This window comes from Oryzias latipes, chromosome 13 (genome assembly GCF_053564925.1).
Source record: "Oryzias latipes strain Hd-rR chromosome 13, Olatipes_Hd-rR_3.1".
NCBI lineage: Eukaryota > Metazoa > Chordata > Actinopteri > Beloniformes > Adrianichthyidae > Oryzias > Oryzias latipes.
In genome coordinates, this window is record NC_136249.1 from 17386663 (window position 1) to 17409363 (window position 22701).

The following is a 22701-nucleotide window of genomic DNA, read 5'->3' on the forward strand; positions in this document are numbered from 1 at the left end:
GTGATCTGCACAGCGGTGAGTTCACCTGGGTGATCTCAAACACACTTATTGTGCATCTTGGCTGCACCTATTTGGTGTCACAAAGATAAATTTCCATCAGTTTTCTTAACTATTTGTACTGTCATGACAGCGATGGTGCTGTCAGTTTACCTTCTTGGTGCATCTTCAAAAGTGCAGATTAAAATGTGACACTGAATTAGAAACAGCACATTGTAATTTCTGCATCTATTATTAAAGTATTTATTAGTAATACAGTGGAAATTAGTAGATTTGGTTAGAATTTTGATTTACGGTATGCGCCCCTAAATTTTCTAGTTGTGCCCCTAAAATTTTCAGTTAGGGGCCACTGTGCTCCTAGTGAAAAAAGTTAGTCTGGAGCCCTGCAGCCCAACAAACAATGTTATTTGACGCAGACTGATGAGACTAATTAAGCCCCTTGGATCAGGGGTGAAACATTTCAAGTTTTTAAGTTTACTTGCTATGACTCAATTTCAAGATGTCCCCTGGATGAAGGATAACCTTCACTGACATTTGACAAAGTTAAAAACGCAAAAACACCTTTAAACATGCATTAAAGAACCTTTCATTTACGTTTAGTTTCAATACTGAAAAGATCATCATTCATCTTCTAAATTCATTCATTCATCTTCTAAACTCATTTTTTGTCCCTTTCGGGGTCACGGGGCGGCCAATCGCGGCCACTCGTGGGCGGTACTGATGCGCCTCAGGAGAACATGCAAACTCCACACAGAAAGGTCTTCCATTGCTGCTCTGTTTCGGGTCGCACAGCTGGGACATGAACAGGGGTTCTTCTTGCTTAGGCCTAAACTCTTTTATAAGTAAATGTGTAAATAACATCAAAGCTAAGTGAAGTATAGTGGTCCCTCGATATACGTTTTGCATTCTCGCAATTTTTTGGTGCAATTTTGCATGCTTTTTATTTAAACAGCGTATTGGGTTAAGCATCCCGATTGGCTGTAAACGTCGTCAATCAATCTCCTCGCTGCCGTGTCTCCCGTACAGAATGCAGTTTACTAAATCCTCATAAATCCTTGATTGTGATCAGATCTCTGCTTTCATTGAAGGTTTGAACTTTCAGAAAGAGTGAAAATGTTCATCATGTCCGTCTGACAGAAGTGTAAGAAGTGTGTAGTGAGGAGTTTACAGCCTTAAAACATCTAGAATTAAATAAAGCCAACCTTTTCACAGATTACATTACATCGAGCTTGGCGGATTTCCTGTGACGTCATTTCCGGGTGAGCTATTCCCAGTGCTAGTTGTGTGACTGCTGTCCTTTTGTTTGGCATTAGCCTTACTACTATTGCTTACTCTAAGGGTTATCTGGGTTAATATTCACATCTAGTACCTTTTATTAGCGAATTCACCACTGTTAAACCGCTTGCTGTTCACTTTTCTCATTTTGCTAAATAAACCACTTCTCTTTACTTAAACAGCGCTAGCCTTAGCTTAAAACCTGGCATGGCCACCACTCCTTCCGCCTCTCCTCCTCTCTCCTGCCCCATGTGCCATATGTTTAGTGATGATCCTGCCTCCTTTAGTGAAGATAGCGGTAGTTGTGTTAAGTGTAGTCTTGTGTTAGACTTGGAGGCCAGGCTGGAGCAGTTAGAAGCGCGGCTCCGCACAGTGGAAGCTAAGCCGGCTAGCCAGGTCGTTACTCGTAGCGCGGGCCGCGCTACCAGGGCTAACTTAGCTAGCACCCCAGCGCCCTCCCAACAGCCGGGAGACAGTCAGGGGTTTGTACCGGTTGGGAGGAAACATAGTGCTAAACGCAAAAACTTAGAGCACCCGAGACTCCACGTTAGTAATAGGTTCTCCCCCCTCAGCGACACACCCGCTGAACACTCAACTCTGGTTATAGGCTCTTCTGAAGTTAGAAACGTGGAGCTCCCAGCGGCTACTGTCAGGTGTTATCCGGGGGCCAGAGTTGGTGACATCGAGGGGAACCTTAGGATGTTAGCTCAGAGTAAGTCCAGGTTCCGTCGAGTCGTGATTCACGCAGGCGGTAATGATGCCCGACGGAGACAGTCAGAGGTGGTTAAGTTAAACGTAACTTCGGTGTGTAAACTGGCTAAGACGATGTCCGACACTGTAATTTTCTCTGGTCCCCTGCCGAACTTAGTCAATGATGAAATGTACAGCCGCTTTTCATCATTTAACCGCTGGCTTTCTAGATGGTGCCCAGAAAACGGCGTTGGTTTTGTGGATAACTGGAGCGCGTTTTGGGGGAAGCCCGGTCTCATGCGGAGAGACGGCGTCCATCCCACCCGGGACGGTGCCGCTCTTCTTTCTAGAAACATTTCTGCTAGCCTTAGTCTGTTAACCTGACAATCCAGAGACGAGACCCGGGCGCAGAGCAGCAGTGTAAAACGCTCCTCTGAGCCTCCCTTAGGGTTAGTGCCGGTGCAAAACCCATGCAGGGAAAGTCAAGCAGGTTCAAGCTTTAGCTTATGTGCTGAAAGACAAATGAAAGGAGCGCGTCATAGAAACCTTAAAGTGACAGACAGCAGTTCTCACAAGCAGAATTATGATGTAATTAAATGCGGTTTATTAAACATTCGATCCATTTCCTCCAAGTCCCTCTTAGTCAATGAGTTAATCATTGATAACAATCTTAGTCTTTTAGCCTTAACAGAAACTTGGCTCCATCAGGATGACTATGTTAGATTGAATGAAGCAACCCCCCCCACTTATGCTAACTATCAGAAATCCAGGATTTCAGGGAAAGGAGGTGGTTTGGCAGTAATATCACAGTCTAGCTTACTTCTCAGCCCTAAAGTTAAAAATGCTTATAATTCATTTGAAAGCATCATATTGTCTTTAAGTCACCCAAACAGGAAAACTCGAAAACCTGTTTTACTCATAATTATTTATCGCCCCCCCGGCCCATATTCAGAATTTTTAACTGAGTTTTCCGACTTCCTATCGACTATTGTCTTAGATTCTGATCAAACTATAATATTAGGGGATTTTAATATTCATGTTGATGACCCCAGTGACTGCCTAGGAAAGGCTTTTGCAGCTTTATTAGATGATGTTGGTTTCACCCAAAGTGTGAATGAACCCACTCACTGTCATAAGCACACCCTGGATCTTGTTCTAACCCATGGTATAGAGATCAGCCAGCTGAGTGTCCTTCCTCTTAACCCCATCATTTCTGATCACTTTATGATTACCTTCCAGTTTACACTGGAACATCCTTCTGCCCCAGTGAATAAGAAACAACTTAGAAGAACCTTAACTGACCGTTCTGTGTCTGAGTTTAAACACACAGTTCAGCCAGTACTTAGTGATATTCTGAGAAAATACTCTGAGACCAGCTCCCATAGTATCAGTCCTAGTATAAATGACCACTTTGTTAATGATGCCTTACAAGCCCTCAGGAGTACACTCCATGTTGTTGCCCCCTTGAAACCTAAGTTCGTCAGACAAATACGAGTAGCACCGTGGTTTAACGCTGAAACTCGTTCTCTTAAACGAGAAACCCGTAAGTTGGAAAGAGAATGGCGCCGCTCCGGTTCAGAGCAGTCTCTGGATATCTGGAAACATAGCCTATTAAATTATAAAAAAGCTCTGCGTAGAGCTAGAAGCCAGTACTATTCAACCTTAATATCAGAGAATGGAAACAATCCAAGATTTCTTTTTAGCACTATAGCTAAATTAACTCGCAGTCAGAGCTCAGTAGAACCACATGTTCCTGTTTCTCTCAGCTCTGATGATTTTCTTACATTTTTCGATAGTAAAATCTCAAATATTAGACATAAGTTAAATCAAGTTATTCCTACTATCAGCCCAGAACAGGCTGAAGCGGTAGAAATGGAGGCATCCATAGAAACCTCTGTAACATTAGACTGCTTCACTGCTGTGGATCAAGCGGAAATAACATCAATTATTACGTCCTCCAAATCCTCAACGTGTCTGTTAGACCCAATTCCCACTAGACTTTTTAAAGAAACTTTTCCCCTAATTAATGATCCCATATTAACAATGATAAATGCCTCTCTGGAAACGGGTTACGTGCCACAGTCTTTTAAATATGCAGTTGTTAAACCTCTTCTGAAAAAGCCCAGTTTGGATCCTAGCATCTTGGCCAACTATAGACCGATATCAAACCTGCCCTTTATTTCTAAAATCCTAGAAAGAGTTGTAGTTAAGCAGCTTTACTGCCACCTACAGGACAACAGCCACTTTGAAGACTTTCAGTCGGGGTTTAGACCTCACCACAGTACGGAAACTGCACTAGTTAAAGTCTCTAATGACTTGTTATTGGCCTCAGAAAAGGGACTACTTTCTATTCTGGTCCTGTTGGACCTCAGTGCTGCCTTTGACACTATCGACCACGGTATTTTACTCCATAGATTAGAGCAGGACATAGGGATCAGAGGATCTGCTCTCCAGTGGTTTAAATCCTATCTGTCTGATAGGTATCAGTTCGTTAATGTAAATGGCCATTCCTCTCAGTGCACTCGAGTCAACTATGGAGTCCCACAGGGCTCAGTCTTGGGACCGATCCTGTTTACGCTTTATATGTTACCCCTAGGAAACATAATCAGGAAACACAGCATTAATTTTCATTGTTATGCCGACGATACGCAGTTGTATTTATCCATGAAGCCTGACCAGAATGACCAGATAGAGAAACTGAACGCCTGCATCAGTGACATCAAGACCTGGATGACAATTAATTACCTCCTCTTGAACCCAGAAAAAACTGAGGTCATTATACTTGGTCCTAAAAACCTCAGAGATGCTCTGTCTGCTCAGATAGTCTCCCTGGATGGTATAAGTATAGCCCCCAATTCCACAGTTAGAAACCTTGGGGTTTTACTTGACCAGGATTTATCATTTAAGGCTCACATATCTCAGGCGTGTAGAACTGCCTTTTTTCACCTGCGGAATATTGCTAAGATCAGAAATATACTTTCTAAGAGTGATGCTGAAAAACTCATCCATGCATTTGTTACGTCGAGGCTGGATTACTGTAACTCCTTGTTAGCAGCGTGTCCTAAGAGTTCCTTAAGAAGTCTCCAGCTTGTTCAGAACGCAGCAGCTAGATTGTTAGCTGGAACTAGCAGAAGAGATCACATCACTCCTGTGTTAGTTTCGCTCCATTGGCTCCCAGTTGATTCTAGAATTAAGTTCAAGATCCTCCTGTTAACCTATAAGGCCTTACATGGAATGGCCCCGTCCTATATTAAGGACCTCATAGTCCCTTACCAACCAATCAGAACACTTCGCTCGCAAAATGCAGGACTGCTTGTGGTTCCTAGAATTAGTAAAAGTACGGTTGGAGGTAGAGCGTTTAGCCACCAAGCCCCTGCCTTATGGAATAAACTCCCAGCTCATGTAAGAGAGGCCAACTCAGTTTCTACATTCAAAGCTAGACTGAAAACATTCCTCTTTGGACAGGCTTATTGTCAGACTAGTTAGTATTCAGAGATTATTTAACTTAATGTTAGTTTGTTTAAATTAAACTTAATAATAACTATTTCTTTTAAAAGGCTGCTAGAAGTTGAAGCTGGGGTAACTATGGTGCACTGGGGTTCTGTCCTCTTTCCTTTTTTACTTCTACCCTTCCTCTCCTCTATTCTTGATCATAATTTATCATTTAGTTCTCCATGCCTCTGTTTGGTGCAGTGCGATTCATGTATTGTCCCTCTTTTCCTCTCCCCTCCTGGGGAGTGGGAGTGCTTCCAGACTCCAGTTGGCTCATCCGTGCTCCTGTTCCTGACCGTTTACCTCGCCTTTGCTCCTGCTCCTACACCTGGCTGTGGATCCTGCCTCTGGCTCATCTCTGGCTCGTCTCTGCTCTGTGCCTGACCGAGTACCTCGTCTCTGCTCCTGCTCCTACACCTGGCTGTGGTTCCTGTCTCCGGCTCGACTCGCGCCTTTGACTGTCCCCACAACCACGGCTGGATGAAGCTCGTCTGCTGGACTTTTATATATGTAGTTGTAGATTTAGATAAGTTAATTCTTCTCTAAGAGTTCTGGTAAATCGCCTGTCCGTCCTGGGGGAGGATCCCTCCTTCATGTGGGCACCCCTGAGGTTTCTTCGTTTTTTCCGGAATCCGTTTTTTTTGGGAGTTTTTCCTTACCGCGAAGGGGGGTCTAAGGGCAGGGATGCCAGTATAGCTTAGTCAGTTTGTTAGTTCATTTTAGTATTTTTCTATTGAACTCTTTGTATTCGTGATCCTTTTGATTTCATGTTTTACTTCGAAGCCCATCGAGACGACTGTTGTTGTGATTTTGGGCTATACAAATAAAATTGAATTGAATTGAATTGAATTTCATCTATTGCTGGTTATTTTTTTTAACGTAACTTCTGTGATAAACAAAGCTCTGTAGAAAATGTTCCTCAATCTTTTCTGAACTTATGCTATGCTTATACTTTATTTGTTGGGTACTTTTTAGTAAAGAAAATAACAACAGATTTTATCTTCTGTAATGTTCCACACCGCTAAAATCACATCCCTTTGATTTACTGGCTATTTCCTAAATAAAGACACAGTAGAAAACATCAGACCAAATATACTAAGATCACTAACAGAGAGCAAAATCGCAAAGCCAGCAAATAGACTGCTTACGTCATTTTGTTTGGGACAGATGCAAATGGAGATATGTAAAGAGGATTTAGTGTTTGTTGTGATTTGCACATTTCAAATCAATACGATTCAATCAATGAAATGGAGAAGTGAAGCAGCGTAAAAACCAGGAAGCTTCTGGATAAACTGAAACAGTCTGCACCCCTAAAAGATGCTTTTGTAATTGTTAGTCATGAGGCGTGTGCAATGTTTCCTGTGACACGAGTGTTCAGGCCAGCAGACACTCAATCAGCCTGCATCTGCGCTGATGATAGCCAACAACATTCTGGCAAGGGGGACTGAAGGTGGAGTACAATTTGGGGTGAGGGCTCTCAAAGCCAACTGCCTTGAAGCGGAGCAGCTGAGGCCTGGAGAAGAACTTGTGGACTGTGCACTCCAAGTTCAAATGTAACGAGGGCCCAAATGGCAAAACTTCATTACAACTTTAATATTTGCATAAATTACCATAACAACTCTTGTCAACTTTTAACTAATCTAGAAGCTTTACTATTGCAGCGTATGGTAACTGAGAACTGATAATCTTTGTCTATGGCACTCCGAAAAGATGTGCTCCCCCTGGTTGCCCTTGGTGGTGCCAAAACGCCTAAAAAACAATTGCTGCCATTTAGGTGAGAAATTATGCCATTAACTACCTCTGCCTTTCAAAAAAGCAATAAAATCTGGTACGATCCTGTGTCATGTTTAAATTTACATGGTCAACTTTGACTGGTTTCCTTCTACTCCCAATATTTTGAGGGTTTTGACAAATTCACCCCTTTTGATTCAAGCCTTCGTTCCAATTCCCCCTACGAGTGGATACAGGCCGTCTGTGACCAGCACGGAATGTTGAGGTCATAAACCACTCAACGAAACCTTAGAGAGAAAATATTTATGTACATTTCTTTCTACAGACATGCTGCAGGTGGCGGGTCATAGACAACACTTATACAAAACGTAAGGGTAAGTAGGGCTGAAGTAGGTGAGATGCAGGCGTGTCAGACACGGACACTCCCCAAATCCCCCTAAATCCCGCAGGCTGCACGTTTGTGCTGTTTAAGTGATAAACATAAAAATGAAAAAAAAATTTAAAAAAATCAATGTTTCATGTTTATACATATTTTTCTTTTAAGTAAGTAACTAGAATTGTGGAAAATAATTACTATTGATATGTGATATATTTTGATTTTCATACTGTCAGAATAACTACTGCTAATTATTATTATTTTAAGAACCATCATTATACTAGTCAGTGGTTTGTTTGTTTTTTTGGAAATTAGCAGAAAACAGGTCCTGTGTAGCCTTACGTACTACTCAGACCCCATAAAATAGCCCTCATTCTCAAAAAGGTTGGTGATCTGGATAAAGAATCAAAGACAGCTGTGCTAAATGCTTCTTCACATTATTTATATTATTTTGCATGTTGAACAGATGCATCATAAAAACCCTTCAAACCACTCGCAAAACCAACTAATACCTAAAATGTTTTAAAATTTTATACAATTAAGAATTTGTGTTGGCTTCTTTAAAAATACAGCAAAAACATGTTTCAATAGTTTTAGATAAAAAACAAAAAAGTGAGGTTGTCACAAACCGATCACAGGTGCAGGCCGCGAGAACACTCAGCAGGTTGTAGATGATGAAAGTGAAGATGACTGCGGTGATGGTACCACGAGGAATGGAGTAGCTGGGATTTTTGAGGTCGCCTGGTGGAGAAAACCATTTTGAGCTCAAGTCCCCTGGTACCTTTTGACTCAACACGTGGAGACAGTTGCTTACCCGACATATTGGAGCCTGCCATGATGCCAGTGCAGCCATTAAACATCACAGCAAAGACGGTGGCAAAGGTCATCATTTTCTTTGTTGTGTAATCTATTACGTAGTCCGCTGCAGAGAAATGAAATGAAAGGTCAAAAGACCACAGGTGCACTTACACGCTTAACTGTTCTACTGCATTTTCTTACTGTTATTTAGTGTAAAAAACTTTATAACACCAGAGAACACAAAAAAGCAATAAGGACTGGTTTCTGTATGAATTGCTTTTTTTTAAAACTAGTTATAAAATGCAATAAATTAACATTTCTCTTTTTTAATATTATACCTGTGCGGTCAGCACTTGCGCCTTTTTCAGGTAAACATTCTGCCAAATCTCATCGCTCACCATAAAATTCAGTGAGAATGTGTTGCCTGAGAATGCATAAGGTTTATTATAGGCTTCCACGTGGGCATGCTTGACTTACAGTAATTAGCTCAGTAATCATGTGCTTGAATATAAATCCCGGTAAACAGAGTGGAGTGCCTGGACAGTTTTTCTTGGACACATTCCAGAGAACATGCACAAGATTTAATTAAAAGATCAATCAAACTGTGTTCTTAGCCTGCAGAGTTGGTGCTAAGGGATATGGATCAGGCAAGGAGGAATCATGACCTGCATCCGGAAATGGTTTATGTTAACTTCGGCACTTATCTGCAGAGATTGCATTAACAAGATTCTTCTGAGTGTTGTTGATCCTTTGTTTGTTATCATAAACTGGTGACAAATCAGATTAGTGTATCTTAACGGAAAAAGAGGAGCTGCTTCGTTTGAAAGAAAGAAAATCTTTCCTTTGGAAAAGTTTTGCTCTAAAAACAAATATTGTTTTAAATGGTGTTTGACAAAAAAATGAGTAAACTTTAGAGGAATTTCAAACTGAACTGAAGTTTTCATTTGATTTTCAGCCTTCAAACTGTAAATTTCTGACCTTTTTTTCAAGATCTAAGTGGTATGACAGTAAAGTGAAGAAGATCGTCCACATCAGTCATAAAACGTTTCAGTCATGATCTTAGGCACAACTCACAGGACTTTCCTGTCTCTTATCTGGTGTTTTCACCACTACAGCGGGGATGTTTTTTTAGAATCTTAATATTATATCTATTTTGTCACTTTAGCAGCTTTTTCTTTCTTTGCACATTTCCAAAAAAACCATGCGATTAAAACTTTCCCAAAGTTTAGAAATAAACTTTGGGAACTTTTGGGAAATAAGACCTGGCCCTACTTGGGTTAAAAGGAAGATTTTAGGAAGTTAGTAGGAAGAGAAATGAGTCCTGTTTTCTGTCCAAACTTACAAAACTGGGAATTTATTGTGACATTTTGGAACTCAAGCCTCAGATTAAATCATCAACTTTTACTGTCGATTTTAAGTATCTATTCCGTCTTTTCTGACACACTCATTGATGTGTAAACGAACTAGTCATTAAGACATAATCAGCAAAACCCACACCTAATTTAAACCCATATCAAGGCTGTGCCATTCCCATGGCTTAAAGTCAACATAAGAAAACAAAAAATATCAGACATTTGACAATTAAAACACCACTGAATCCCAGCAGTTCATTGGTTAACCCAGCAGTTTCTTCACTTACCCTCCAGGTTTCCAACCAGAGTGTCCAACTTGAAGCCGGTAAAATTGGCAGTAGTGGGGAAACCAGGGCCGGTCCCATTAGCAGAAGAACTGGAGCTTGGTAGCAGAATGGTTTTAGGCGACACAGCAAAAAAGCTGATAAGGATGGTTCCCAAAACGACCATGACAATCAGGAAGATGAGGAAGGTGGCCTTGGCATAGATATGGGCTCCAACCAGACACACCAGGAGGCACAACAGGAGGATGCCAGTGCCGTAAAGCAAAGACCACCAGTAACCCGATGGCAGAACCTGATATGAAGTTGCAGCCACCGTGCCGTCTGGGGTAAAACACAGAAATTGTCCATGAGAACATTATTTTTATAACATGCACAGGGGCCTGCCGCATAACTGCTGCATAACAAACGACCAACAGATCCTAAAATAACAACCAAAGAGAACATCAGCATCTTTATCTCTACAACCTCCAGCTCTGCTTTCTGTCTTTTCTTCAGTGCCCTTTCTTTCTTCTTCATCACCAGAGTCATTCTACACACTACCATCTTATGCTGTCTGGAAACATTCTCACCAACCACTGCTTTGCAGTCCCTGATCTCCTTCAGGTTACAGAAATTGTAGTCTATCCACATGCCTCTACATCCACTCTTATAGGTCACCCTATGGTCCCGCCTCTTCTCAAAGAACGTATTCACTACAGCCTCATCACCTCTGTTTCTACCGGCACCCTGTCGGTGTACAGCACCGGTGGTGGTCGTTGTTAACCTGGGCCTCAACTGATCTGGTATGGATATCGTAGGTCTGCTGACTCGCACATTTGGTTTGGCAAAGATTTTACATCGGATTCCCTTCCTGAAGCAACCCTCTGTATTTACCTGGGCTTGGGACCGGCTCAATGAGGCCCTGGCTTCGGTCCCCTCATTGACCCCACCCAGAATCTAACTAACATAAATAATTAATGGATGGTGGAAAACAAATATATTCATATCTAAAATCATCCTGTCATTGGTTTTCCCAAATCTTTAGTCTTTTTTTTAAGCATCACAAATGCACTCTGCATTCATGTCCAAAATATGCATACGAAAATTATTAAACAAAAAAAAACAAAAGGATGGATGTCATAGTAATCAAAACAAAGAATCAGTAAATCATTTTTATTTATCTAATTACAAAAAAGGGCTTCATTTATTTCTTAAAATAGGAAATATGTCAGTAAATCCTGAAAAACTGCTGTGATTTGGCATCTGACTAAAAACAAAATCCATTAAAGGCAAAATTCAATTAAACACAGAAAGATAGTGATTCTAGAATATAAATAAACCCTTTTCTTTTAATATCAATTTCTCAGATAAAAAAAAGTTTTGAAACGATTAAATTCATTGTGTTTTGTTGTCATCTTGCAGCCAAAAATTCCAGAGCTGAAGGCTTCTCTGTTTATCCAGATTTTACTGTTTCAATGGGGGGTTACGTATCTTTGGACACACAAGGTGTATATTTGTATTAACCCCTTTTGTGTTTGAGGCTAAAATGAATTTATCTGAATCATATTTGCATAAATGTCGTTAAATTCCAGTTTGAATGAAAGTTCACCTTCTGGGACTCCAAACGTGTCCATTACAGCTTCAACCAGACCCAGCACAAAGAGGGCGCTGCCGCACACATTAGCCAGGAAGAACATGAGGCCGATGCTGCCACCAAACTCCGGACCCAGAGCGCGGCTGATCATGTCTGGGTGTTGCATTAAGAAATTCCTCAGCTTTTGGATGGCCAGTTTTACTACGCCAGCTGTACAAACAGGAATACACTCTGATGCTATGATGAGATCAGTTTGTTATGCTATTGATTTGACTCTGTAAGCTTGACACACAACTCAGACTAATCAATAATCTGGCACACATGTCTCAAATTTGAAATTAATAAAACATAAATATGGAGATGAATCAAACTCCATGTCCTAAAGAGTATAATTGAGGCTGCAGTGCGATTTATGATAATAAATCAAAAGAAAGTTTAATTCCAAACAGTAATGTCTTTATGGCAAACATAAAAACAAGAAAATGTGAATAAAGTAACTACCGGTAATTACATTGACATAAGTGAAAAGAAAGCAGATGACAAAATTGTTTAGCACTCAGTATCATAAGTGTTGAAGCAGAGAGGAACCAGTGAGGAGCTTGAAGGAACTTCATTCAGTATTATTGCTGCTGCATTAACCTGAAAAGTGACAGAGAAGAAACAGAATGTGTGACACAGACCATCCCTTTACAGTGTACGAGTGTGTGAACATCTGACCTCCTCATGTTTTCTTTAAATAACAGCACTGAAACTAACACGGCAGATGATGTTTGCTGTGATGAGGAGCCACAAGTGAACCCAAAGAAAGTCATGATAAGCTGAAGTTACTAAACCTGGAATAGTTTGGAGGAGATCTTGTCAAGGAAATATGTCTATGATGATCGCTCCTGGCATCTCATTGGTAAGAAAAACGGTTACATGTTTGCTTCTCATAAAGCCAGCAGAATGGGGGATAAAGAAGGAACAGACGTGTGAGTCAAAGAAGAAGAAAGGTTCAATTATACTGTAATGTTCAGGTTAGGAAGCACAGCAGAAGGACGTCTAAAAACTGTTTAGAGGTTCTAATTCCATGCTGGTTATGATGGTCTGTGGTGACTACAGATGAAGTGAGGACCGGTTAATAAGACAAGGAGGTGACTGCTGGGAGGAAGAATGGCAGAATCTCCATAAATGCTGCTGCTGAAGCTTTGAAAGTCCTGCTGGAGTTGACACAGCTTCCTCTTTCGCTGAGGCTTGTCTAGATGAAGACGATCCAATCAAGCTTCACTGAGAGTTTGGGACAGTGCCTGATCTGAACAGAGAAACAAATCCTCTGTGTTTGGTGAACCGAGCTATCCACACGCCTGTGTTCTCCAGATACTTCCATGGTGGCAGTCACACGCCAATGGTCATGTGAGTCAAAAAGGATACAATAGGCTCCCCCTGCATCCAGAGCCCCGTTGGTTGAGATAGCACAGACCGAGAGCACGGTCATGCTGATGATGAAGTAGGCAACCAGGAACATGGCAATCGTTTGATACAATCCAGACTGTCCCACCACGAACCCTGAGAAGATAAAACATCACAGTCAGGTCAGTTATTGATCCCCCTGCAGCTGAGCTCAGGAACTGATATGAGATGAAAAGTTCTTTGGAAAATCCCCAGAGGGCCCCAGGAGGACACATCAATCTACAATTACCACTCTCTAAACAAACAACTCACTTTTGCTGTTTGCTTTAAGTTCACACTATCTAATGTAAAGTTCCACTGTGAAACATTTGGAAGAAAATGGTTAGTAGACCATTATAACAGTGAAGAGCTCGGATTGTTTCTTCTAACAGGAACTTGGTTTTCCTCCTTTTAAGCCACAATTCTTTATCACTAATGTGGCGCAGGAATGGAAGTTATTTTCTCCATTTCAAGTCACTAACTTGTGAAATTAAAATTAAAAAAATGAAGTCATAATCTGCATATGCTTAGAGTCAATAAAGAGATTTGAAGTAAAGTTTTGTTCAGAGAAATTTTAGGAAATCCCAACGTTTGTTTTCAGTTCCTCTCAGTCTTAGACTCTTACGAAATTGGTATTTTTGGTGTTTCTTAACAGGTTTTTGGGGCATTTGTCTGATGACGGAGAAAATATATAAAGTAAATTATGTTTAAAATGGCATTTTTAAGTATTTATTTCATGCAAATTGTTGTGAGCCAAGAGCACTCCTTACTTAACATAACCACTGCAACAAAGTCTTTTTAGTAATATTGGAGCCATCCGGCCGTACAATCTTGAGCCAGATGCCAGGTCAAACGAGGAAAACAAAGTATGCCCAGTATATTTTCTACGAAATAAATACTTCAACAAATATTTTTTCATCTGTGCCTGATTCAAAAGAATTTGAATAAAATGATACCCGGAAATGAAGGTTTATGGTTTATGTTCTTTATATATGCCCTCCATCATCAGGAAAATGCCACAAGAAAATGTTAAAAACACCAGAAATACAATTTTAACCAGAGTGGCTTATTAGGTGAACAAAAAAACTTTGAACACATGTCCTCTTGAGACACTTTTGAGGAAATCCTAAAAAGAAATGTGAAAAATCAGATGCCTGACGTTTATCTAGTTAAACTACCTTACAAAAAGTAAAAAGCCACTGAACATGTTCAGCGACACGAAGATGTTCAGCATCCTGAGAAAAACCTCTTTAGAGTGACGTCCACCATCATGAAAGTGTTTCACTGCAGGAAGAAACATGAACTTAAAAACTAAAAAAAAAAACTAATGGCAACATCAGGAAGGAGAAACGCTGGGAAATTTTTGAAGATCTCAGCCAGAAATTTCCAGGCTTGGCACGAATTAAGCTTCCACATGTAAAGCAGAATGCCACTAAAGTCGCAAACAGGACTTTAAAAAAAGCCCAAAATGGATGTTTTGGAGAAACCATCACAGAAGCCCTCATAGCTAACGGGATTAAACAAGATCTCTCAGGAGAAAGAGAAATAAAGTCCAGTAAACCAGAGATAGACTTATAACATTCCTCTTTGGACAGGCTTATTGTCAGACTCGCTAGTGTTCAGAGAATATTTACCGTACTGTTAATTTGTCTAAATTAAATTTAACAATAAAGTTGTCACTAGACTGCTAGATGTTTGAAGGTGGGGAAACTATGGTGCACTGGGGTTCTGTCCTCTTTTCTCATCTACTTCTACTCTCCTCTTCTCTATTCTTGATTATTACTTATCAATTAGTTCTCCATGCCTCTGTTTGGTGCAGTGCGATTCATGTACTCTCCCTCTTTCTCACTCCCCCTCCTGGGGGGTGCCCCTTCATATGGACACCCCTGAGGTTTCTTCTTTTTTTTTTTTTCAGAATCTGTTTTTTTTTTCAGGAGTTTATTCTTACCGCGAACGGGGGTCTAAGGGCAGGGATGCCAGTTTAGTTTAGTCTCTTTAGTTAAAGTTTTAGTATTATCCTATTGAATTCTATGCATTTATGATCCTTTTTGATTGTATGTTTACCTTACAATTACCGGCACGAAGCCCACCGAGACGACTGTATACAACTAAACTATACAAATAAAATTGAATTGAATTGAAAAACCCTGCGGATAGACACCAAGGTCATTCGTTTAAAAAGCAAAGTCACCAGTCACTCAGACAATGCACAAAAACATCTCGCTAAAGAACAAAAACGAAAGAAACAGAGGACTTCTGCAGGAAATTTAAAAGATCTCAACCAACCTAAGACCTGAAATATGTGTCTAAATGTCAGACAGCAAAGGGAAGAATAAACCACAGGGACTTCAAAAGAAATGTACATAAACTTCTGGTTTTAACTGTAAACTCTTCGGATATTTATGACACATCTGGCAAAAGATAGAAGTTTCACATCCACAGTGAAACAGCTGCCAGTTCCTGTTCAGTCTAACGTGGAAACGGCAGATCAGCAGTTGGGGAGTCCTGAATCTGTAGGCTTTTCTGTCTCTGTTTGAGACCAGCTGACAGCTCACGAGACTGAGGGTGGGGGGGGTGGGGGGGGGGGGGGGGTTAAAGAGTGGACAACAACTGAGCATAAAGAACAAACAGTAAGACAAAAACTGTCCATTTAATGATAGATGTCAGCAGAGTCGCTGTCTTGTATAGTTTCAGCTCCAAAGCTTTAGATAGAACTTTGACCTGTTCCAATGCAGAAAGAGAAGCTTTTATTTTGACAGGTCCACCATCACAATCACCTGTGAAGCAGGTGACAGACGTTTTAACAGCAGAGGATAATGTGACCCAGCCTTTCAAAATAAAACTTTAACTAAGTTGCAATGCAACACATGAACTTTGTGCAAACTAAGCACAAATCGTCAGCTGCAATACAAACTGAACTGAATGACTGTGAATGACGCATTTACTGTGTGTTTTCACAAGCTCATATAGAAAAATGTTTCTATTAATTTGAAAACTCAAATTGATCATCAATGAGGAAAGGATTAATAAAAAGGATTTAGGACAATTCTAAACAAAGTATGTAATTCTCTGAAGGCAAAGACCTAGAAGAAACAGTTTAAACCAAAATGAGAGTCAGCCCTAAATTCAGCTCAAAAGTGACTTAAAGGAAGTCCTGAAGACAGAAAAGTCAAACCATAGAGGCCTGAGTCACAATGTGTACATGTAAAAATCCAATTATACCACACAAAGGCTGAACAAAGATGGGCTGGTCAGAAGATGAGCACAGAAGTTCTCAATATGCAGAACATCACTGCAAATGAGACTCAAAACAAAAACGTTAATGTTTTACATCACTTTCCATGAACAAAGAGCAAAAAGACCAGCAAAGGAAAAGAAAAGCATGTACAAAATTAGACCGTGAAAAAAACTTAACCACAGAAAAAAAGAAAAAAGCTAGCTTAAAGCTCCTTACACGCCCAACGTAACATTACTGGTGCAACAAAAATTGTGAGATTCCAGCTCAGATGAGGAAAACAAAGACGTCCATGGGTCTAGTCGTCTGCTAGAGGACGCATCAGAATGGAGTGGAGCAGAGAGCTTGTGGCCTACCCTGTGTATTTTTTACATCACAAATAAGCTCTTTTTCAAACTGCACTTCTGTGTCTGCCGCTAATTTAAAACAATTTGAATAAAGAAATACTCAAAACCACAGGTTTAAGCTTAAATTTCTTTATACACTGCTTAAAAAATAAAGGGATCTCTACCAAAAGGCATCCAATCCCGGGACAAATGCAATCTTCTTTTTAAATGCTTTTTTCTTACAAAGTTGCGTGTGCTGACAACACAACTACACAAAAAGTATTAATGGAAATGAAAGGTATCAGTCTGTGGGGGTCAGAATGTGAAATCATTTTCAAAATTAAAGTGGAAAAACTCACTACAGGCTGAACCAACCTCAATGTAAAGTCTTTGAACTAAGTCAAAATGAGGCTCAGCAGTGGGTGTGGCTTCCACGTGCCCATACGACATCCCTGCAACGCCTGGGTAAGCTTCTAACGAAGCAACGGGCTGTTTCCTGGAGGATCTCCTCCCACACCTGGGGCAAAGCATCTGCCAATTTCTGGACAGTGTGTGATGCAACAGTGGGTTGGTGGATGGACCGAGACATGACATCTCTACTGGATTCAGGTCTGGGGAACAGAGAATGGTCTCTGAGAAACTTATCTCGGTACCTAATGGCAGTCAGGCTACTACTGCTGAGCACATGTAGAGCTGTGCAGCCCTCCAAACAGATGCCACCCCAAACCATTACTGAGCCACTGCCAAACTGGTCATGGTGGACATTGCAAGCAGCAGAACATTCTCCACGGTGTCTCCAGACTCTGTCACGTCTGTCACATGTGCTCAGTGTGAACCTGCTTTCATCTCTGAAGAGTACAGGACACCAGTAGTGAATTTGCTTATCTTGTTCTTCTCTGGCAAATGCCAAACGTCTTGCTTGGTGTTGGGCTGTAAGCATAACTCCCACTTTCGGATGTCGGCCCCTCATTCCTCCCTCATGGAGTCTGTTTCTAACAGTTGGAGCAGAAATGTGCACATTTCTGACCTACTGGCGGTTATTTTGCAAGGCTATGGCAGTGCTCCTCCAGTTTCTGCTTGCACAAAGGAGGAGGTAATGGTCCTGATGCAGGGTTGTTGCCCTCCTGAGGCCTCCTTCACGTCTCCTGATTTACTGGCCTGCCTTGTGGTAGCACCTCCATGCTCTGGACACTACGGTGACAGACACGGCAAACATTCTTGCCATAGCTCGCATTGGTATGCCATACTGGACGAACTGTTGGCTGCAGACGCCGTCTCATGGTACCGTTGGAGTGATACCAATGTCTGCATTCAAAAGTCACCAAAACATCAGCCAGAAAACAGAGATAGAGAAGGTGTCTGTGGTCACCATTTGCAGAACCACTCCTCTTTTGGAGGTGTCTTAATGATCGCCTATTATTTCCACCTATTGTCTATTCCACTTGCACAAAAACATGAAATTGATTGTCAGTCAGAGTTGCTTCCTAACTGAACAGTTTGATTACACAGAGGCCTGATTGACTTAGAGTAACACTGAGTTATATAGGTTTTCCCTTTATTTTCTTATTTAGTTTTTTCACTGTTTTTGGCCTCATCAGAAAAATGCTACAAGAACATATTAAAAACACTATTTTCATCCAAGTGGGTTTTTAACACCAGAAAATCATTTTAGACAAACATCTATAAAAAAAACTAACTGTCCAAACAGCATGTAGGGGATGAAATGTTTTGCCGTTCAAGTCCCAGACCTTTTGAAGTGAAAAAACACATGACATCTTTAGGTTTGGTTACGCTCATGACAAATATGATATGACTAACATTCATAAAACATTGCAAGAAGAAATGTAAAATTATGTGGTAATGTCAGGGGTTTTATCTGTCATTTTATGCTGTTGCATTTTAAACAAGAATCATAAAAGCATGGTGTTAAGAGTAAACATACTTTATATGAGGAATGAGGAATGAGAAAAACTCGTGATTTGCAATATTAGTGATCAATATTACAATGACGATATAACTTGCGATAAACAAATACCAAGACAACCAAAAACATCATTTTCATTTCACTGCAACAGTTTAATTTAAATAAGAGTCAACATAACTTAAATGACCCTCGTCTACAAAGGAGGCAAACATCTAACATAAAGGGCTGCATCCGATTAGTCAACAATGTGAAGGAGTCCATCCGATTGGTCAAATGGATAAAAGGGTTTATTTGATTCGTTAAATACTTCAAGCTGCCATAAGATTGTTTTGGCAAATTTTAGGATACCATTTATTGCAAATTTCACAGTGTTCTGCGTTATGCATATTCCACAGCTGGATATCACGATAACAATATATTTACAATTTATTGTGCTGGCCTAGTTTATATACTTCAAAATTGATGCAACATTAACTCACTGCGGGACCAAACTGTTGTCCTTGTTCTAAGGTCATGATATGCTATATACATAGATTTAGGTCCTATAGAGATCGTTTTCTGACAATGAGAGGGACGCAAGTATTTTGTTTGTATTGTGTACTGATTCCAAGGTTGATGGTTCCATTCCCGTGGTTTCCATCTAACATTGTGTCTTAAAAGCAGTTGGGCATTTTCATGATAAAACAGATTCAAGAATAATTTCTGCAAAGTAACTCATCCTAAAACTGAGTTCATGATAAAGCTCAAAACAGACATCACCTTCAGAAATACTTAAGTTAACCTGGTGATTTGTGACGTGTGTAGTTGGAAAACTTCTAACAGAAACTTACTACCTAGTTTTGTTTTGTTTTTGTTTGTTTTCTTTCCTGGTGAAACTTGAACTCACCGATCCTGAGGAACACCACCACGCTGAACATGGACAGCAGAGTGGGGATGACCACCCCGAAGAACGTCGACAGCTTCTTCTGCTGCCGCTGCGGGCCGGCGGGCCTCGCCCGGGGGCTGCCGGGCCGCCGCTCCGGGGCCTGGCCGGCCGGGGGGGACCGCGGCTCGGACTCATTCACGCTGGTGCACAGCCGGTAGTGGAGGAGGGGGGTCCGCTCCGTCATGTTGGTCTGGTCTGAAGGTGAACGCGGCTATCCCGCTGCTTTTTCTTAAAAAAAAATTAATTCTTAAAAAACATTTTTAAAAAACTAAATCAGTTTCACTTCTTTTCCCTCACGATTAAGTTTACTTTCGGCGGCGTGAAACTGGTTATTTTGGATTTATTTTTAAACATATCGGAAAGCGCCGTAAACAGACATAATGACAATTGCAGTTTGTCGATAGAAATATCAGATCCAGCAAACGCCGGCAGCTTCCTAAAGTGCAGCCATTGAGGTTAAGTTTATGTAGTGATTATCTGTGGGACAGAAAGTCATGTGATACACCAGCCACTTCCGAATCGAACTTTCAGTATAAAAGCACAGCTAGACACTTGTCGCTGTTGAACATCACACGAATATTTTATTTTGAAATAATGCGAACATGTTCCGCTTTTGCAACTGTCTCGTGGTCTCTACCTTTAAAATCGCATTAGTTACGGCATGTTTGTCCTTTAACTATCTTTTTAAATTACTTTTCAGATTAATTTAAGTCTCTTAAAAAAAGGCAACAGCATTTTACAGAGCTATTGCAAAATTGTTGTCATTTTAAATTGTTTCTTGCCTTGCCTCTGCCCATTTTTAATTTTATTTTTTTCACTCCGCCATTTTTGTTATTGTATGCTCATTTCTGATGTTTTACCCTGACTCGTTTTGTACATAAATAAACAAATAAGGTTGAAAAATAAGACACTCCTTTTCTTTTTCCTGTCATTTTCCGGCGTGTGGTCTTGGTCACGTGATCAGATTTGAGCATTTCCTGTAGGTTAAAAAATACAAACATGATCTGTTTGCTAGAAACAAAGTTTAATTTAAAAAAAACATATTATGAGGTGAAAATAGGTTTATTTAAGCACTTGAGGCAAAAAAATACTTTTCTTCATTTGCTATAGTATTCTTTCTCTCTTTCGGCTTTTCCCATCAGGGGTCGCCACAGCAAATCATCCTTTTCCACCTCACTCTATCATGAACATCTTCTACCCTAACATTAGCCAACTTCATGTCCTCTGTCAAGACATCCATGTATCTCCTCTTTGGCCGTCCTCTTGCCCTCCTGCCAGGCAGCTCCATCTCCAACATCCTTCTACCAATATATCCACTATCCCTCCTCTGAACATGTCCAAACCATCTCAGTCTGGCTTCTCTGGCTTTGTCGCTAACACAGGCAACATGAGCCGTCCCTCTGATGTACTCGTTCCTTATCCTGTCTAACCTGGTCACTCCTAAGGAGAACCTCAACATCTTCATCTCTGCTACCTCCATCTCAGCCTCTTGTCTCTGTCTCACTGCTACCGTCTCTAACCCATAGAGCAGAGCTGGTCTCACCACTGTCTTGTACACCTTTCCTTTGAGTCTTGCTGACACTCTTCTGTCACACAACACTCCTGACACTTTCCTCCACCCGCTCCAACCTGCCTGCACTCGCCTCTTCACCTCTTTTCCACACTCCCCATCACACTGAACTGTTGACCCCAAGTACTTAAACTCCTGCACCTTCTTCACCTCAGCCCCCTGTAACCTAACGCTTCTACCTTGATCCCTCTCGTTCAGACACATGTATTCTGTCTTACTACGACTGACCTTCATGCCTCTTCTTTCCAGAGCAAACCTCCACCTCTCTAGCTGTTCCTCCACCTGCTCTCTACTCTCACTGCAAATTACAATGTCATCCGCAAACATCATTGTCCAGGGAGATTCCTGTCTTACCTCGTCTGTCAGCCTGTCCATCAGCATAGCAAACAAAAAAGGACTCAAAGCTGATCCTTGGTGTAGTCCCACTTCCACCTTGAACTCCTCTGTCTGACCTACAGCACATCTCACCACCGTCATACTTCTCTCATACATGTCCTGAACTACTCTGACATACTTCTCTGCCACTCCAGACGACCTCATACAGTACCACAGCTCCTCCCTCGGCACCCTGTCATACGCCTTCTCTAAATCTACGAACACACAATGCAGCTCCTTCTGACCTTCTCTGTACTTTTCCATCAACATTCTCAAAGCAAAAATGGCATCAGTGGTGCTCTTACGGGGCATGAAACCATACTGCTGCTCACAAATCTCCACCTTCTTCCTAAGCCTGGCTTCCACTACTCTTTCCCACAGCTTCATTGTGTGGCTCATCAACTTTATTCCTCTATAGTTGCTGCAGTTCTGCGTGTCACCCTTGTTCTTAAAGATCGGAACCAGAACGCTTCTCCTCCATTCCTCAGGCATCTTCTCACTCTCTAGAATCCTATTGAACAAACTCGTTAGAAATTCCACTGCTGTCTCTCCTAAGCACTTCCATACCTCCACAGGTACGTCATCAGGACCAACGGCCTTTCCGCTCTTCATCCTTTTCAGAGCCTTCCTAACCTCATCCTTTCCAATCTCTGCTACTTCCTGCTCCACAACAACCACATCTTCCTCCCTTCTTTCCCTGTCATTTTCCTCGTTCATCAGCTCCTCAAAATACTCCTTCCATCTTTTCTGTACACTCTCCTGGGTTGTTAGCACCTTTCCGTCTCTGTCCTTAATCACCCTTATCTGTTGCACGTCCTTCCCATCTCTGTCTCTCTGTCTGGCTAGCCTGTACAAGTCCTTCTCTCCTTCCTTTGTGTCTAACCTGTCATATAGCTCATCGTAAGCTTTCTGTTTGGCCTTTGCCACCTCTCTCTTCACTCTACGCTGCGCTTCCTTGTACTCCTGTCTACCTTCCTCAGTCCTTTCTACATCCCACTTCCTTTTAGCCAACCTCTTCCTCTGGACGCATTCCTGTACTTCCTCATTCCACCACCAAGTCTCTTTACCGTCTTTCCTCTTTCCAGATGACACACCTAGCACCTTCCTACCTGTTTCCCTGATAATCTCTGCTGTAGTTTCCCAGTCATCTGGAAGCTCATCCTGACCACCCAGGACCTGTCTCAACTTCTGCCTAAATTCCTCACAAGTTTCTTCATTCTGCAGCTTCCACCACTTGGTCTTCTTTTCTGTTTTCCCTCTCTTCTTCTTCCTGACCTCCAGAGTCATCTTACACACCACCATGCGGTGCTGTCTGGCTACACTCTCTCCTACCACCACTTTGCAGTCATT

General features: G+C 41.3%; 1 protein-coding gene across 2 annotated transcripts in view; it reads right to left on the bottom strand.

The window, feature by feature from the left end:
- Positions 1–19904, bottom strand: part of zgc:153039 — a 102210-nt gene extending 82306 nt beyond the window's left edge. For both annotated transcript variants that reach the window (XR_013659635.1, XM_023961527.2), the window contains exons 1-6: positions 19368–19904; positions 12979–13113; positions 11584–11721; positions 9999–10316; positions 8376–8483; positions 8191–8302 (exon numbers count right to left, since the gene is read on the bottom strand). Coding sequence is in view for 1 of the 2 variants with exons in the window: in XM_023961527.2 (XP_023817295.1) it covers positions 8191–8302; positions 8376–8483; positions 9999–10316; positions 11584–11721; positions 12979–13113; positions 19368–19590 (1034 nt within the window). In the remaining variant the exon portion in view is untranslated. The remainder of the gene's footprint in view (positions 1–8190; positions 8303–8375; positions 8484–9998; positions 10317–11583; positions 11722–12978; positions 13114–19367) is intronic.
- Between the last annotated feature and the right edge of the window lie 2797 nt (positions 19905–22701).